Genomic DNA, 19,075 nt, shown 5'->3' on the forward strand with positions numbered 1-19,075 from the left:
ACAGATGATCAATTGTAATTTTCTGCCAAATTAAAATCAATACTTCGAAGATTTTACAATAGTATTACTCCTTAATAGTTACTTTATGTTACAACATTTTATTTATCTACGATGGTCTACTTCTGTAGAAGGATTGGCAAGATATTTATGCGCTAGCTAGTGTTTTTGAAAATCCGACGGCCATCTTGTCATTTCGAAAGTTTTGTTTCACTTAGAACAACTGGCCAATGGGTAGCAGTGTATGGAATGATGCAAAAGCGTCCACTGGACTGGCTGATGTTCAACTAAACCACCAAAACCCATGCATATACAAGAAACAGAGTTTTGAAAGCTGTCCACTGTAGTGACCACTATGCGTTGAGGAAGAAAGTGTTTTGTCTGTCTCTTCATAAACAGAGTGACTAAGTTCAGTTGAGTTCTGGATTTATCCATCCAGAACTCAAGTACTGAAGAACTGAAGTATTATCAATCTGCAGATTGGGAGAGAAAACCAGACCCCTGACAATAAAATGACAACACGACACCAGGCTTAGGTCTCAATCATGTCTCTCTCAGCTCTGAAAGCCGCAGGACCATCTTTTATAGGGCACAAGAATGTAAACATAGATTGTGACAGTCAGGCAGTAATGACGTTTCAACAGTCTCAGAGAAAGAGATTCACTGCTCCCAACACATGACAACTCTCAGACTAGAGAGTTCATAGTTGGAGCTCTCCTTGTAGTCATGACAAGGAACGTTTAGCCAGTACTTTCTCCTGACCCCGAACATCTATTAACCCTGACACATAGACACAATATACTCTTATTAATAGCAAGCTTACATGAGAACGTACTAACTAGTATCCAATGACTAGTTTTATTGATTAGTGAATAATGTAAGCACACAGGAAATCCCAATTTCTTCCACAGCGTGAAAGGGTATGTGTGCACCTTCCTGCCAAAGTAAATTCCCGATTCAAACCCTTTCTGATTCTGATTCTGGGGGTATGATCAAATATTATGGGGGACGTGTCCCATAATCATACAGTATGATCAAATATTGGGGGGGATGTGTTATAACGTTAATATTCATAAACTGGTTTCCACAAAGAACTCATTTGAGGCACAAGCTTCTGAAATGTTATGACCATGTTAAGACAAAAAAAATACACAATTGTTCACTTTTTAGACATGTTACTTTTGTGATTAGTAATTAATTGGTTATTCTTTCTTAATTGGTCATAGTTCACAAGTAGTTCTCAATGAGGATATATTTATTTCGTAATAATCAAATACCTACCAAGGAACTACCTTTGTACTAAATTTGCTATTACTTACTGCTTCGTTATCAAATCAAATCAAATTTATTTGTATAGCCCTTTTTACACGCAAGCATGTCACAGAGGGCTAATGTAGTACTACCTATTACTTCCTGCATAGCTACTCGTTAACAACGGACCATTATTCTAAAGTGTTACCTAACCATTTGTTATGCATGCTCTTTCTCTCCGCCTTTCGGTCACTGTGTCACCGTATAATCTCAAAACAGTGTATGCATGGGTTCTAAAGTGTGCAGAGGTACGCAGATTCTCACGCCAAGTGTTTTTTTCATAAATCTGTAAAACACCCGTACACATGTTTCTGCGCACATTTCTATGCGTACACGCCTTCGTCGATTTGGCCCCTGGACTGCAGTCAGTTTTCTGATGTCCACTTCCCTACATCTAATGCAGAATAGATTTTCCTTTGTAGCGCCATGCCCTGCCCCCTAGTCCCACCTCAAACCTCCTAGGTCACCGAATGGAATGACCTGCAGCTGGTCTCACCCTTCTTAAGACATCGGCCTCTGCTATGGAGAGCCAGATAAGACCATCCCCCCACACAACACAGATTTTTTTTAAATGGTGCACCCGCCTTCCTGCCGCCATCTAGCTACTGATCCTCCCTTAATAGAAGTGGGGACCACACACACACACAAACACACACACTTCAAAGGCCAAGATGAAAATTCAACACTCCATCCCACAGTCCTTTATCAGCAGCTACACCTGCTTTTGTAAATATGAGAGAGAGGGGGACAGAGAGAGAGAGAGATTCCTAAAAAGAAGCTGTTTGTCCAGCCAGGTGTCTGATAGTATTGGTAATGGTGTCCGTGTCTGGATCTGGTACTCCATCCCAGACTTGGGAAGACATTCGAGTGGTGTTTCACTTTTGATGGTATGTGACGTGTGCAAAGATTTGCATAGAAAAACATTGTGTTCTGACAGGGCTGTTAATGGGAGACTGTAAAATGTGTCACTTCAAGACAGGGACACACACACATACAGTGGCAATAATTAGAGACAAACAAGCAAATAAAATGTCTGTGATCCCCCTCCTCTGCTAATTGAAATGAAACTGTTCCATTGAGAGACATATCTGGAACAGAGCGATCTCGAATGCTCCTTCATCAGGGTGCGTTCGCTAACGAAGAGATGGAAACTTAAACGTTGAACTTCAAACCACCTTAAAGAACCACTATTTTTCTTCTTTGTAGCTTACCTTTAGTTTGGTTCTGCATGTTGTTGTAGAAAATGAATAAGGCTTAAACCCAAACACTCCTACAGGTCTAACCCCACTCTTCACCTCACCTGATGGTCCCCTTCTGCCGGAGGGGAGTAGCTGGAACAGAGAGTGTCCAGGGTGGGAGGAGTCGGCCACAATCTTCCTAGCTTGCCTCAGCGTCCTCGAGGTGTGTAGGTCCTCGAGGGTAGGCAGATTGCAGCCAATCATCTTCTCAGCCACTCGGATGATACGCTGCAGTCTGCTCTTGTCCTTGGCAGTGGCAGCAGTGTACCAGACGGTGATGAAAGAGGTGAGGATGGACTCAATGATGGCTGTGTAGAAGTGCGTCATCATTGTCTTTGGCAGGTTGAATTTCTTCAGCTCCCATAGGAAGTACATCCTCTGTTGTGCTGTCTTGGTGAGGGAGCTGATGTTCAGCTCTCACTTGAGGTCCTGGGAGAGGATAGTGCCCAGGAAGCGGAAGGACTCCACAGTGTTGACTGGGGAGTCGCACAGGGTGATGGGGGTGAGAGGGGCTGTATTCTTTCTGAAGTCCACAACCATCTCCACTGTATTAAGAGCATTGAGCTCTAAGTTGTTCTGGCTGCACCAGGTCATTAGGTTGACAGCTTCCCACCTGTAATCAGACTCGTCCCCGTCAGAGATGAGCCCAATGAGGGTCAGGGCTCAAAATTAACATTTTTTGGCACTGGCCCACCGGGCCAGTGGGTTTGAAACTTACTGGCCCCAAGACTTATAAGTTGTGTTATTCTGTTAACATGTTTAACCATTTATTAAACACATCCTGGATATAAAAAGAACAAAAATGAAATCACAATTCTAGTGATAAAAATAAAAAGGTAATAGTCAGCAAAACAACCAACTTTTAACCTCAAACATGACGTGCTCTCTTCCCTGCTGACAGCCATCTCTGCACAACTCTGTCAGGCTGAAACTGAAACCTCTGGTCCCTCAATGCTAATATATAAAAGCTTCCATAGCATTTCATCAGTATGATACTAAGTACCCAAGTCGACACCATTCTTCTGCTGCAGTTGAATAGCCTGGGGGAACGTCTGGCCCGTCTTAATTACGTGATATGCCATTGTTATAAGTCGTGCAATAACATGATGGGCATCTCAGTTAAATTCCTGACCAGCATGGTCAACGGCCTGGAAGATGGATTGTCAATCATCCGCTTAGCTGTCACGCAAACCAGGTCCTGGTTTGCGACACAATTTACAGCGTACAAGTAGTTAAATCAGTTACAACTAACCAAAAAGTGCAACAAGTCCCTCAATATGTGTCATTGTATTCCTGGAGGAAATAAACTAACATCGGATCCAACAAATATTTCTTACCCCTTGTGATGCCTTCGGGTCACAATGACCCGAAGGCTCACAACGACCCATCGTAACAACAAATAAAAATAATTTTATTTTAACCTTCGCGCTGTGGGGGGTGTGAGACAGCCCGACAGTTAAAAGAAAATGCTTTTTATTTGTTTTTGTATGAGATAAAGTTGTCGCAACACGTGGGGGGGTCACATGACTGATGGGTCACATTGACCCGAAGATAGCACAAGGGTTAAGTACCGTTGTACTCCAGGGATAAGTGCGTCTTTAGCCTTTTCCTGAAGGTGGGGAGACAGTCAGTGTCTCTGATGGAGGTGGGGAGATGATTCCGCCATTGGGGGGCCAGACAGAAGAAGAGCTTGGGTTGGGAGCGGGCGCTCTTGAGAGGTGGGACCACCAGATGATTGTCAGAAGAAAACCAAAGGTGGCGGGTGGGGGTGTAAGGCTGGTACTTAATTGTTAAGTTAAAAGTGGTGTTACAAGATGTACCTTTAAACTCAAATGTGGATATTGTAAAGAGTTGTAACTGAATTAGCCAGTAAACCTAGGGGAATAGTTTTGGTTGTTGGCTCATTGCCTAAACCATTGTACACAAAATAATTGGAATTTGTATTTTCTCACAACCCCCTAAAACACACACACACACACACTAATAGTGTCTTACATACGCATGCTTCTAACAGAGAGGTTGTGTTGAACTTGTACTCTACAGTTGGTAACAAACCATTTGGGATGAATTGCCAAACATCTCAAATATATCTGGGAAGAAGGTCATATGGAAGATAAATCCTGTGAGAGGATGATGTAATGTATTTTGTATACCATTTTGGAGCAAGCACAAGGAAATGATCATATCCTGGCAAAGCCCCTTTAGAAATGTTTATAGGTAAGCATTCTTTTCCAACAAAAATGCAACATGCTGTAGACCTTGCAAATGTGTGCTGCCAAATCACCATATAACAAGTTGTGTGTTTTTCCTCATCCTGTCTGTGTGCGAGCAGTTGAACATGCATGTGGGTACTTTCTGTGAAACTGCCGCTTTCTCTGCACATAGGTTTTTCCTTGTTCCATGTGTGTGTGTGAGAGAACAGAGTGACAGTGGCCTGGTTCCAGCTGCAGATTGTTAATTTAGTACTGGTAAGCGGTGAATGCATTTGCCGTCTACTGTTCCTACACACACATGCACACATGCACACCTACACACTTCAAAGCAGCCGCTCTCCACACAACTAGGATTACGAAGTGATTGAAGAGTGATAAAGCCTCAAAGTGCCTTAAGCACTAAGGACCTTTGGCAGGGCACAAGTAGTCTGCATCTAAGTGTGCAATCATACACACACACGCACACAGGCAGATTTAAATGGAATCTACATCCTTCATCCTGTCATACTTTCATCATTATTGTTTAGGCCTCAACTGTGCTTCTCCTATATCTCCCTAGTGTGTGGGCATGCAGTCAAGGGAATAATAGAATAATGTCTCAGGTTTTCAGGGTGTGTCAAAGTCAAACACCTCCATGAATGCACATTTTTACACACACATGCTCATACCTTCGTACATTGTATTGCTCAGACACAAACGCTTTCTCTTTCCATTTGACGCGCACACTTGCTTACACGCAAACACACACATAAACCAAGATAAATGCATACACACAAACACACATACATACCAAGATAAATAAATACATACACACATATATACCAAGATAATACAAAGATGCATAAAACCACTCAGTCAGCTCATCTGTCCCACCTGAGGGCTTCATGAAGCGAGAGCCAAGCAACTACAGCCTCTACAGCAACAAAGGCAGGATACTTCTTTAATTTCTCCTAGTCTCTCCTTTCCTTTCACTCTTCTTTCATGGCGGGCTGTATGCTCTTTCTCTCATCAGCCGGTAGGGCCCCTTAGAGACAAGAGAACCGCCACTGAAAGCCCCTGGCAGGAAGACAAGCCTGTATCTGTGGTGACAACTGTCTTTATCTGTGGTGACAGGTGTGGCTGTTGTCAGGAAGTGTTGGGGGGCCAGGAGCAAGGTCTGGTGTTGATGGGTGTGTGGAGGTCTGTTTGCAAACACCTCACTGTCACCATCTGTCTGTCTGTCAGTGACTACTGGGTTCAGGGAAGTGTGTGTGTTTATGTTGGCGGCAAGTATGACAGCCCACATTAAGATGACATCTCATCTCATTGTACCCTCCCCATTACAACACCAATATCTGTGTCAAAACAGCTATCCAAGTCCCCATCACTATATCTCCAGCTGGCTGTATTTCCATAGAGGACTCGTACAAACACAGACAGCAATTCGATAATTCTGAGGAAATGTACCCCTCAAACACACACATACACCAGTCTATATCTTCCATGTCGAGTCTCCTGCTTTCCCAGTTTTCTTTTCTCCAGAGCTAATTGGCAGCAGTGCTTAATTTCCCCCCCTCCTTCAGTTAAGTGATGAATAGTTGGCACAGGATCAGAGAGCAGCGGTGTCCGCTGGCTGGCAGAGTTGGGCTGCGTGCCACACAGAGGCGTTGGGCCTGGCACTGGGCCCAGGGGCGTCCAGCGACCAGCATGGAGACATTCTGCCAAGAGCAGAGGTCATCGGCTGTGTGTGTTTGTGCTTACCTTTAAGCAGATCCAATTTCAAAACTCTAGATGTCTCTCTGTGTCTCTCTCCTGTGTGTGTCTCCATATCTCTTTCTCACACGCTCTCCTTTCTTCCCTCAGACCAACAGCAGGTTGAAGCAGATTGAGGAGGAGTACAGTCAGAAGCTTGCCAAATCTGCCCAGGTAAACACTTTTCCTCCTCCTTTTCTCCTTCCATTCCCCCTTTTTTGGACGGATTGTTTGAAAGTGCACACAAATGTTCAGATAGGAGCTGTGTGAAAAAACACACTCTCCCTCCCCTCCCTTTTCTCTAGCAAGAACACACACAACACAAACACAAGCAACACACCAGATCTGGCACAAGGTTTGCATATTGTTTAGACAAGCTATGTTTCTTAAAACGTCGCCTGAGCCCTACCTCTGGGTTTTTCTTCCTTTTCTGTATTTTCTTCTCAGTTATTTTCCTTCCTCTGTCAAAATGTTTTGGGATGTACAGAGGCAAGGAGGCCTCTGCTCCCTGCGCTTGGCATGTTCTGTTGAGTTTCACAGGTTCCACACTCCAGGAGATGGACGTCAGCACTGAACTCTTAAAAACTCTCTGTGTGATAATCTTGCTTTTTAAAATCTAGTTGGACTTGTTTCTAGTATAAATTGCTTATCTAGTGACTTAAACCAAGTAAACAACACATTATTTTATTAAATGTATTAAGAGAAATGTTCTAACTGCACTGGCCGCCACATTTATTTGTTTTAAGCATTAGCAAGCTAATAACTTGTGTAGTTAGAGTATGTGTTAAGATACTCCTGTCCTTCATCAATACGTAGGCCAGTCTGTTCTACTGGATTGTAGTGAAGTTGGTAGGAGTTCATTTGGAAGGTTGCCCATCTTGTGTATCCTCTTTGTCTTGTTCCCTTTTTCTCTAATTCTAACCGTCTCTGTCTCTCTCTCTGCCTGTATTTTTTTCATTTCTTCCCTGCATCTTTTCCTTATTTACTCCCCCACCCATCCCCCATCCCATTCTGAGAGGGTGTGTGAAGGTTCTGCTGTGGCTTACCCATATGTTTACCATTACCAGCTAATCTCCTCAGACTGGGCTCAGCTGAAAACCAGAGAGATTCTACTCTGCTCATGAATCAAAGTTGTGGGAGTCAGATGGCTGAGCGGTGAGGGAATCGGGCTAGTAATCCGAAGGTTGCCAGTTCGATTCCCGGTCATGCCAACAGACGTTGTGTCCTTGGGCAAGGCACTTCACCCTACTTGCCTCGGGGGAATGTCCCTGTACTTACTGTAAGTCGCTCTGGATAACAGCGTCTGCTAAATGACTAAATGTAAATGTAAAGCTCTCCCTCACAGCTCACAACACGTGAGGTTTTTCTACAGCCTTTAGCTCAGCAGTTTAACCACCTAAAACACATTCTAACTCACATTTTACACAAACAAAAAAGGGAGTTGAAAGGCTGGTTGACAAGCATATGTTGTTAGAAAACAGCAGCTTATTAAGCTACACAATGACCAACATCCGAAGGCACCGGATGCTGTGCAAAAGTTCACCCATGCTCAGTCCATTTAGCCGTGTGCTAACTTAGCTGTCCACAGAGACACCAAGGATTAATCCTCTTGGCCTGGTGTCAACAAACGTCTCCTTCTGCCCTTGTCAGAAAGCCTGGAGTCAGAATGAAGCCTTTTGGTATTCCGTAGAACACCTTTTAAATAATACATCGTTAATTTCTTGAAAAGGTTGTGTTAATGCAGATTTTCATGGGAATATGTACTGTAGCTAGCACATTCTGATGCAAATACTGATAAAGCACCCTATTTGTCTGTGCTTTCCTGGCCTTTGTTTCTCAGTGGCTGGGATTGTATTCCAGGGATTCTGTGCGTACCCCTCGGGGCAGCTCTGTCAAATGTAAACAAGAGGCCTTTGAACCTCAAAACCTAACCCTTGTTGTTAACCTCTTAGTGTCTGACAGGGGGCACCGTTTTTTAAGCTGAGCTGCATGGTTAATACCCCCATTTAAACGTACCACACCATATGCTATCTTGACTGGGGAGACACACAGCCATGCACACACAAACACCCACACCCACACTTTTGTAAACACACCAACCACATAGACAACATGTGTCAATTGCACACACTCATACACTTAGCACGCTTCCCTAATTAGCATCTCTCAAAGCCTACTGCTTAAGCATCTGGCTGTGAATGAACATGCATATTGACCTGTGAGCCAGAGAGGTCTCTCCCTCTGTTCCTCTGGTACTGATGAGCTTGGGGGGGGGGGAGGTGGTGGAGAAGGTACTTGTGGGGGGAGCTCCACGCTTCATGTCTGTGCTGGTCTAACATGGGACCTGACATACAGAAGAACTTTAGAACACGCTACACCGACATTGGGTGAGGAAGAAGAAGGTTATTTGAATTATACAATTGGACTACAAATGGAATAGATTACATATTTATAGATGTATGTCGACTGCATGGGGTTATTTTATCCATCGTGTCAACCAGTCCCCTGACTAGCACTCTTGCTCTCCTCAGCTCATAGAAGGGCAAATGTGGTAAGCCTTAAAGGGGGTGACGGCAGCAGTGTGCGAATTATACAATGACAATCGGAGGGGTCAACTCATTCTATCATTAACATTCTTGTGAATATTCTACAGCTAATTGCCATTACAAATACATTCGTGACAGATTGTTGGGGTATTAGATAGCAAACTTGCCTTTCTTTCACTTTATCATGACGCAGAACGCACCGCTACACAAGCTTCTTTATTGCACAATGCCTGGTCACTCGTGCGCGGTGTTTCTTGAGTTTTATTGGGCACTGGTCACTGGCGCTGTGTTTATTGAGTGAATTTTGACTATGGCAGTTAGTGTAATAGTGTGTGATATTCCCTGCCATTAAGCCAACATTTCTGTGTATCGCCAACCTGTTATTGAATGAATATGGTAACTATATTGTGATATTTACGATTACAGGTAAGAACGATATATAAATGTATCAACCCCCCCGACCTGTGGTTTTTACCTCTTTTGGGGGGGTCCGAGCCTTAATCGAGGGGGTCAGACCCCCCCAAACCCCCCCGTAATTCGCACACTGGACGGCAGGCTGTCAAATTAAAGCTCCTCGTCCAATTATAGTCTAAGGAAGATCTAGCTTTCAGGGACAAAGGTGGGAGAGTGAGAAGGTACAGGGTGAACAAGAAAGCCAACGGCCTCTATCGCCTGAGGCCAGTAGAGATGCAGAGAGGAATCCATATTGCTAAATAATAATTATGCCAGGAAGTGATGTTCCCATAATAACGGAGCCATTTGTTGCTTTCATGTGGCTAACCCCCCCCTAATCCTCCACCTCCTCTTTCTCTCTCTCTCGCTCACTCTATCTCCTCCTCTGTCTCCCTCTGTGGTCACCAAGTACTCCTACACAATGAGGGGATTCCAGTTAGGCTGCTGTTTAGTTAGAGTTTATGCACAGCAAACAATTATCTGTCTAGCCCAGAGCAAGCTGCGCCACTGCCCTTCTGTCTTTCTCTCTCTCCCTCTCCTCCTTCTTCTGTCCCGATCTCTTTCCTTCCTTGTTCTCTTTTCCTTCCTCTCCTACATATTTTCCCAGCTACGGCTTAAATAGAATGTTAATTTTTGACTGGAGGATTTCAAAGCTCATTTTTCATCTTGGTGTATTCGATGGGTTCACCAACACAAAGTCACTCTGCTTTTCAAAAAGTGTTCCTCTCTCTTTCTCTCCCTTTCTCACTAACTTTCTCACTCTGTTAGGATTTCTCCCTTCTTGGAAAACAAGCAACACTGAGGAAATAGATGAGGTAGTGTTTTGTAGGCCAACTGGATGACAGTTGAACCTTGGTCAGCTGTATTGTCTTTGAAAGCCAATGAGACTAGGCATGTCATAGCAGAGTGTTGAGGGAGAAAGGGAGGGAGGGTTTTTATTTTGCATCCGTTTTTGATGTTAATGTTGCATGTTGTTTGCCACCCACTCTCACACTAACTTGCATTATCATCAAAATTCCTGTTTTTGGACTTCATGCTTACAGCAAACACGTTCATTGAAGCCAAAGAGAAGCAGAACAAATGTAACAAGGGTAGGGAAGCTCTCAGTGCTGCTTCTTCACTGTGCATCGCAACACCCAGGACTGAGTAAACGCCATATACGACCTCTAGCCATATAGCTCCCATGAGCTTCCCAAGGCTCACATTTTATCCTCACCTGCATCAGTTTGTCAGTCACATAGAGTATTTACAGTACACTGTGTCACCACCCCATCTCTCTCTCTCCCTCCCTCTCTTTCTAGTGGATCGCGGAGCTCCAGACGTCGGCGTGTGCTGCCAAGGAGGAGGGTCTGAGACATCGTCAAGAGCTGGAGAGACAGCTGGAGGAGGCCTCGGCACACTGGGATCAGGAAAGGAGGACCATGACCAAACATGCCGTCTCAAACACCAAGGTGAAGAGGCAATAGGGTGTTAGTCAACCACTAAGGTTAGGAGGTTAATGTACAGTTGTTGACCTCCAAGGTTAGGAGGCTAGTGTACAGTAGTCAACCACTAAGGTTAGGAGGCTAGTGTACAGTAATCAACCACTAAGGTTAGGTGGCTAGTGTACAGTAGTCAACCACCAATGGTTAGGAGGCTAGTGTACAGTAGTCAACCACCAAGGTTAGGAGGCTAGTGTACAGTGGTATGGAGGCTATGTATTATACTATAGTCAGAAGCTATGTAAGTTTAAGACACCATGGGTTCACACAGTGTTGTTTTCTTAAATTAAGTCACTAGATAAGCCATTTCTACTAGAAACAAGTCCAACTAGATTTTAAAACGCAAGATTATCACACTCAGTTAGATGTACAGTTTTTGTAGTGTTTGACAAAAAGCCATTAGTCAGGGCCCGTTCTGCAATGAACCAGTCTGATCTTGTCTGTCTCCACACAGGGAGGGGAACTGCACTAAACCATACACCCCAGACAAGCCTGTCTGGGCAATACTTTCTTAAACTGGACACGGGTCGTCTTTTCTTTTGTCAGTACTTTAAACAGGGTCACAGTTGTGTCCCTTTTTATGATGGGTTTACAACCTCTAGCTCACCCCCGCAGTCGCACTCGACTTCTCTACCTTGTCACAGCAACTGTCTTTAAGTGTCTCGCGTCTGGGCGATGCTCCTAACTCTGCCTGTCTGCTACTTTATTTAGCTCGCAAGGCAACCCTCCTCTTTACCCTTCCCTCCTCTCCCTCCATCCTTTGAAGTTATTTCTACTCCCTCTCTTTACTTCTTTCCGTCCTGCTCCATGCACTTTGCACCTTTTCGTTTCACTTGTTCAGGAGTTTGTTCAGGGAGGTGTTGCGGATTGAGACTCAATGGTCCATGTTGAGGTCTACGAGACTGTTTTCAATCTTCTCTTTCAGATGGTTAATTTCTTGGATTCGGGGGGGAGAGGATTGTGCGGCACAATCAATGACGGCAATACATCAGAGAAAGGAAGTCAGGAAAATACTACAAATTAAAAAATCTAACTTGTTTGTCAAGTGTGACAAAAGAACATCTCTGTTCTGTTCGAGCTACATTACTTTTCCAATCAGCTGTCCCTCTGTCATGAATCATGAATGAATGTAACACACCTCTGTACAGCTTAGTCCAGGGACCACATCTGTGACACAGTGGCAGGGTATGTAGTGTATGTTGTGTCTGCCATGGGCCATACAGGATGTTCTTTTAACCTATAGACAAGACTCCATGTCCTGTTAGACTCTCATTTACCTCCGATGGAGGGTGAACCCCCTTTCTTTCCCCCTCTCTTTTCCTCTCTCTTTCCCTCTCTCTTCCTGTTATTTAGCTGGTGTCCTCATTATCACCATCCTCCAGTGGTAACAGCTCTCTAATGAGCCTCCAATTAAATGATGACTTGTTGATTAAAGTCCAGCCACAAGACAGAAGGGGGGGCGAGGGGGGATGTGATCAGAGAGAGAGAAGAAAGAGACTGAACTGAGGAGAGAGGGAGAACAGGCTGGCGAAGGTTTGGCCCGTGGTTGGAAGCGTGTCGCTAGCCGACATTGTTTCCACACCGCTCACTTCAAAGGCAGCTTATGAAAGCAGAGGGGCTTCAGACAATGGGAGAGAAGAAAATAACATCAAAGTTAGCTGTGCCATTTGAATGTAATAATCCCAAAACAGTTGTTGTGAATACTCTAGCTAGACACTATCAGATGTTCCAGGTAGTCTCTTCTTTTGACCTTTTGAAAAAAATACAAAGGAATGTAGCTAGGGACTGTGTGTGTGTGTGTATGTATGTGTGATTGAATGTGTGTAAACGTGTGTGTGTGATGACATTTGTGTGTTAGATGTCAGTGACCGAGGCTGTGTGTGGGCAAGATTGGGCAGGAATCCTATCATGCCACTTTTGCATAACCCCCTGTTAGTTTGAATATCACACATCAAAAGCTTTGATGCAAACTGGCGGACGTGGCCCCAGAGGATGCTCCATGAGAAGACAGGGGGATTAGACCTGCTAGGCATAAGGGTCGACTGGTTTGGTCCAAATAACCAACTTAGTTTTGGCTGTCCTACACCTACTTTATACAAAGGGGTAAAACAATGTAGAAAAAGGTCATAATCTCGTCATCAGGCTTTTTGTCCTGTCTCAGCAAGGTGTGTGTGTGTGTGTGTGTGTGTTTGTGTGTGTGATTTCTTAAGCCGTCTTGTTATATAGGTCGTACTGAAGTAGCATGTACATTTAGCACTGGAATTCTCCTTTGCTCTACAAATACAGACAAACACATACATTTATGCATTTAGCAGACGCTTTTATCCAAAGCGACTTCCAAGCGACATACACAAACTCATACACAGCCTACATACACACATGTATTCACACACCATAGAGGAAGCACACACTGATGACAAGATACCCCCTTTTCCACTGGTTCTGTTCATGGTTTTTGGAACTTTGGTGCTATCTAGAGAACCAGCCCGTGTTTCCACTCCATTTTGACCGGTACTGTAGTAATCAAGGATGCATCATCAATGGTGGGCGTTTTTTTGGGGGGGTTAGTTTATTATTTGTTCTTGTGTCCGAGTGACCCCAGCATTTGTCACTCTTCAACAAGTTTGGCATACAGCTTACTCTTTTTTGTGCCACTTTCTAGCTTTCCCTGAAATTCAGGAGATTACCTAATCATCACAAAGCATTGGGTTTTGTCGGCAGACAATTTCTCGCTTGACACCTTCATTGTTGCCTTCTCCATCCTCTCTTACCGACCTGTAGAATATGACACGCCCACTGATGTCGGGTTGCACTTCAGGTCAAGGACAACCTGCCAATTTTTGGTTCCTGATTGTACGGTGGCCGACATGTGCAAACGCGCTGCAAATTAAGAAAACACATGCAAATAGACAAAACACAAGCAAATGAAGAAAACATCTTCATGAATTTGACAACACATGCGAAGCATTCAGCAAACGCGCTGCAAATACACACAACACAACCAAATACATAAACGCGCTGCAAATACATAAACGTGTTGCAAAAACGAAAGCACGCAAACCAAAAACGCTGCAAATACATAAACGCGTTGAAAAAACTAAAGCACGCAAACCAAAAACGCTGCACATACATACACGCGTTGTAAAAACGAAAGCACGCAAACCAAAAACGCTGCATCCAGTTTTCACAATGGAAGTTGACCAGGCCTCTAGGGGGAGCGCTAAGTGGAACAGCTTGATTTTTTGGCCCCACGGAGCGAAAGAGAGAGAGCATATGAGAAGTTTGCATGCTTTCGTTTTTGCAACGCGTTTATGTATTTGCAGCGCGTTTATGTATTTGGTTGTGTTGTGTGTATTTGCAGCGCGTTTGCTGAATGCTGCGCATGTGTTGTCAAATTCATGATCAGTTTTCTTCATTTGCTTGTGTTTTGTCTATTTGCATGTGTTTTCTTAATTTGCAGCACGTTTGCACGTCGGCCACCGTATAATTGGAACCAACTTTGGGGTTCTGAACTAATTACTTTTTGGTCATAAGGCTACAAACGGTCCAAAATTAGGTGGGCAAACCGGAACAAAACCTGTTGCATGTTGGTGGAAAAGGGAACGTGTCACACCCCACAGTCCCCACATGTTGCTGGGAGGGGGTATGAGGGAACAGCCCCATCGCCAAGACAGGGAGTCAGATGGCTGAGTGGTGAGGGAGTCGGGCTAGTAATCTGAAGGTTGCCAGTTCGATTCCCAGCAGTGCCAAATGACGTTGTGTCCTTGGGCAAGGCACTTGACCCCACTTGCTTCGGGGGGAATGTCCCTGTACTTACTGTAAGTCGCTCTGGATAAGAGCGTCTGCTAAATGACTAAATGTAAATGTAAGACACCAAGAATTGGAAAACTCTCCTGTTCTTCCTTTGATATTTTCTCTACTTCAGGTGATCTCTGCTCCATCCAGGGTTGAGGGAAGTAGGGAAGGTTGGCTTTTTAAAAAGGGTGCAGAGTTGTATCTGTGTTTTGTGTGTGTGCTTGTGTGTGGGTGTATCTGTTTGTGTGTATCTGTGCCAGTGTCAACTCTGCAGCTGCCAGATCTGACAGAGCTCAAGTCCATGTTTTCCCTCCCTTGGGATTTCTCTCTCTAACTCGTTCTCTCTCTCTCTTTATCCTGCTGTTATTCCTTTCTGACACTGTGTGTCACCCTTTCTGTCTCTCCCCCCCCCCCCCCCCCCACACACACACACACTCACACACACCTCGGCCTGCCAAGGGGGGAGAGGTGGCTGGTGAATAAACAATGGCACCCCGCCCATGGTGTCACCCAGCCTGGCTTTGATCAGCACCACTGTTCCTGCTCCCCACAGCAACACTTCCTGTCTCTCCCTCTCCCCTCGCCTGCTCTCCCTGACACACACACACACACACATACCTCACACCACACACACACCTTTGCCTGTGGCCTCGGTATCTGTTACTGTATCAGTGTGTCGTTGACACACTGTGAAGGTCCTGCAGTCACATCCTCTGTGTGACATCTCACACACACAATACAACACTGACTGCTGTATTGTTATACAGTGAAAAAGACACACACACTCCTCCTACACTGCTGTACTGAGATCAAGCAGCAGCAGTAGGCTGGACTGTAGTTATGTATGCATTGGTTCTTGTGCTGGTTGAAAAGATGACTTTGCCTGTGGGAAGGACTGGCAGTACGGGATCAAGAGCAGGTGGGTGAGGGTACCTTCTTCTGCACAGGCAAAGAGCTGCTTCAATAACGTGTGTGTGTGATTTTGGGGAGTGGAGGGTTGTAGGGATAAGATGTCTGTGTATATATATATATATATGATGTTAGCTGACTGACGAGTTTTCCGGCTGTGGGCACATTCCCAGCAGTGTTTGATCCTTGTATCAGAGGAAGTGGAAGGAGATAACATTCCAGGATGCTGCGAGAGAAACACACATACATTACATGAACTGGACTGTAGACCATGTATGGATAACAGGATAGCCCCTTACTGTCCATCATCAGCATGGCACCTAAACACACACTAGAAGGTGTGTTTGTTCATTCTGCCGACTGTCCTGCACAATGACAAGCATACATAATTTAGACAAGAATCAACAAGAAACACACACCTGTATAGTAGTCCTACTCAAACTGTGTAGTTGTACGTGTGTGTGTGTGTGTGTGTAGAAGTACATTCTGTGTGTGTGTGCACGCACATACTATGTGTGTGTGTATGCGTGTAGAAGTACATTCTGTGTGTGTGTTTAGTCGTACATTCTGTGTGTGTGCAGGCAGTGCTGGAGGCGCAGCAGGCAGAGGTTTTCTCCTGTCTGAAGCTGTCCTGCCTCAGTGTCATTAGAGGATCTCTTTAATCTGTGTCTGGGAGAATCTTCTGACAGCATACTGCAAATAGAAGCAGCTTCCACATGAAGAGAGCGCTGCCTGCCTCGGCTAACAAAACATGGCCTGGAGTTTAAAGGGGCCCCGGGCCTTTTTCATCCTCCCTCCCGCTCTCCTTTTTCTCTCTCTATTTCTGTGTTTCTTTTACTTCACCCGAGGGAAACATTCTTGCCTTATCTTCGCAGAAGGACCACCCAGGAAAAATGACTCAGGTCTCGCACCACTGTGTGTGTGTCTGTGTGTGTGTACGCTATGCACACTTGTTTAATTTAGTAAAACACTCACCTTTTAGAACTTGAACGTTAATATCAATGCATGCCTACACCTGCATGCAATTCTCAGTTCAGTGTGTTTGTTTTGATAACAGGGCTTGTATGTGTGCATTCTGAGTAATGTGAAGTTAAATTATATAGAGAGAAATAAGGAGTGCTGGTTCAGATGTTAAAGAAAATCAGTTTGGGAGCAAATCAGTTTCTCTCTCTCTTTCCTCTACCCCTCTCTTCTCCTTACTCCAATTTTCTTTCAGTTACGTATTTCCGCTGAATACTGGACCTTTCTGTCTTTCCTCATATATACCTTTTTTATTTAATCCTGCCCATGTTCTGCCTCTTTTCCTCCTCCTAAACCTCCATCACCACGACTGAGCCCCCTCCTTCTGTCCCCCTCTCCTTCAGGAAATTTTACACCTCTTTCTGGTCTATTCAGATTGATCCCACTCTGCAGGCATGATAAAGACCATATCACCCTCCCCATCTGGACCCTGTTTAGAGGATCTTCCATAGAAAATCACACACTTGCATCCAGAGTGTGTGTGCATGAATGTGTGTGCAACTGTATGGGTCTGTGTGCATGCGTGTATGTGCATGTGCATAAGGTATGTCTAAATGTGTCCATACATATGTGAGAACAAGAAAGATGGATTGAGGGAAGGAGAGTGATGGATGGATAGAACAAGATATAAAGAGAGAAATATAGATCACAGCTGGGCCACCTGGGAAGACAAGCCCTTCAAAGTAGGGGAGAATACGTGCGGTGTCCAGGGTGTGTCTGGGATCAGGGATGAGTAGGAATCCTTGCCAGGACCCCTGCTCAGATCTGTTGGAATGAGAATGGGCTTTATCGTTGGAGGATCAGCCGCTTGACCTAGATCCTATTCCTCTAAGCTCCAAGAGAGGGGCTCAGGTTGGAGATGGATGCCCACAGAGATACTCTATCCAGGGGTTATCCACTCTAACGCTGCCCCTTGTGGTCCTTCAGCTCTGGTTGAAGGGTTTGTATGGAAGTTGTTTGTAGGCAGGACCACCACTGTCTCTAGAAACAGTTAGATATCAAGATGTGTGTGTATTTAAGTGCTAAACCAGATTTCTGAAATGTACTGTAGAATGTTACAAGGTGCTATTTAAGCTGAAGGATGGGGTTAGCACGCCCAGGCAAGGACATATATGTTTACTTGGATCTCACGTCATTTCACTCAGATGTAACTTGAAGGTTAAGTGGACTGGAAATATGTTCCTATTACACAATTTCTAGACTATCTAGACATACTTCTATCAGAAGGCCTGGTCAAGGCCCTGGCCAAATTTGGTCTGGGCGTCTGTCTGAGAGGGGTAATGAGTGCAATGACTAGCAGTGACTCTAAACCTGGAGGGCTTCTCTCATTTATACACAGTAGTTCCACTGAGTCATCCTTTTGAATGCCGCTGAAGTGGTGACTCAGTGGTCTCTCTGTGATCAGATAAGGGAACCACATTAGAAGGCCATCCCACCATCCAGCCCTTTTTCCTGGAACCTTCCTTCTGAAGCCCCCCCACTCCCCTGGAGGTGTGCCTGGGAGACCCCAGAGAGTTTACGCTAAGGTTAGGACGGGGTCATCTGTTTGCACGCACGTTTTCACACCCTGAGTAATCCTACTTTACAGGGGGTGATATGAGTCATGAGTGTGCATTTTGTCGGTTAACAAAATCAAGCACACAGCAAAAACCTCTGAAGGCCTTTCCAGACCGGATCCACAGAGCTGTTCTGTCTCAGCATGGAACAACCTTGCATGATGAAACTAAAGGAAAGGAGGAGGATGGTGAATAACAAAGTTGGACCATGGGGTGGCTTGGATCCAGACAACTGAGCTGGAGAGAAAACACACTGATTATTATCATCAAGAGGCTCATAACCATAGGCCAGGACACTGAGCCAACAACTGGTTTTATTAGATGTTTTCAGTCCAATATGTAGCCTTTTGGATAAGGGACAGTAAGGTCTGTTTTGAAGAAAAGCCATAGATCATCAACAGCAAACAACTTGAAAGCAGAGTCAGTCAGGCGTAATACTTGCCGATGTCTCATGCATCCAAAAAATCTAATTATTTTATCAAACAAATTCAAAATGTGTTTATTTTTAACTCAACAGGATATGTTATTTCAGATCTGTTTTACAGACATTAGTTTTTTTGTGGACTGGATGCTTTGCTATCCTGGAACTGGACTTGAACGTGAAGAGCACAGTGGTCCTGGTAACCACCTGAACTGTGTTTCCCTGGAAATAGGAGGGAACACTTGCACTACTCACTCACACACTGGAGGAAACTTCTTATGTATTCATGATTACCAGGGATTGTTTGTGTGTTTGTGTGCATGCTACATGCACGCATGTTATTTGCATGATGTTTTCAGTGTGTGAGCAAGCGTGTGTGTTCTGCCTTTCGTGAGGACTAATCG

General features: G+C 44.6%; 1 protein-coding gene across 1 annotated transcript in view; it reads left to right on the forward strand.

The window, feature by feature from the left end:
• The window catches only part of cep112 (centrosomal protein 112), a 210,057-nt gene that overhangs the window by 178,159 nt on the left and 12,823 nt on the right, over positions 1–19,075 (forward strand). The window contains exons 20-21 of the mRNA XM_067233023.1: positions 6,602–6,664; positions 10,791–10,940. Of these exons, the coding sequence (XP_067089124.1) occupies positions 6,602–6,664; positions 10,791–10,940 (213 nt within the window). The remainder of the gene's footprint in view (positions 1–6,601; positions 6,665–10,790; positions 10,941–19,075) is intronic.

This window comes from Osmerus mordax, chromosome 3 (genome assembly GCF_038355195.1).
Source record: "Osmerus mordax isolate fOsmMor3 chromosome 3, fOsmMor3.pri, whole genome shotgun sequence".
NCBI classification, from domain to species: domain Eukaryota; kingdom Metazoa; phylum Chordata; class Actinopteri; order Osmeriformes; family Osmeridae; genus Osmerus; species Osmerus mordax.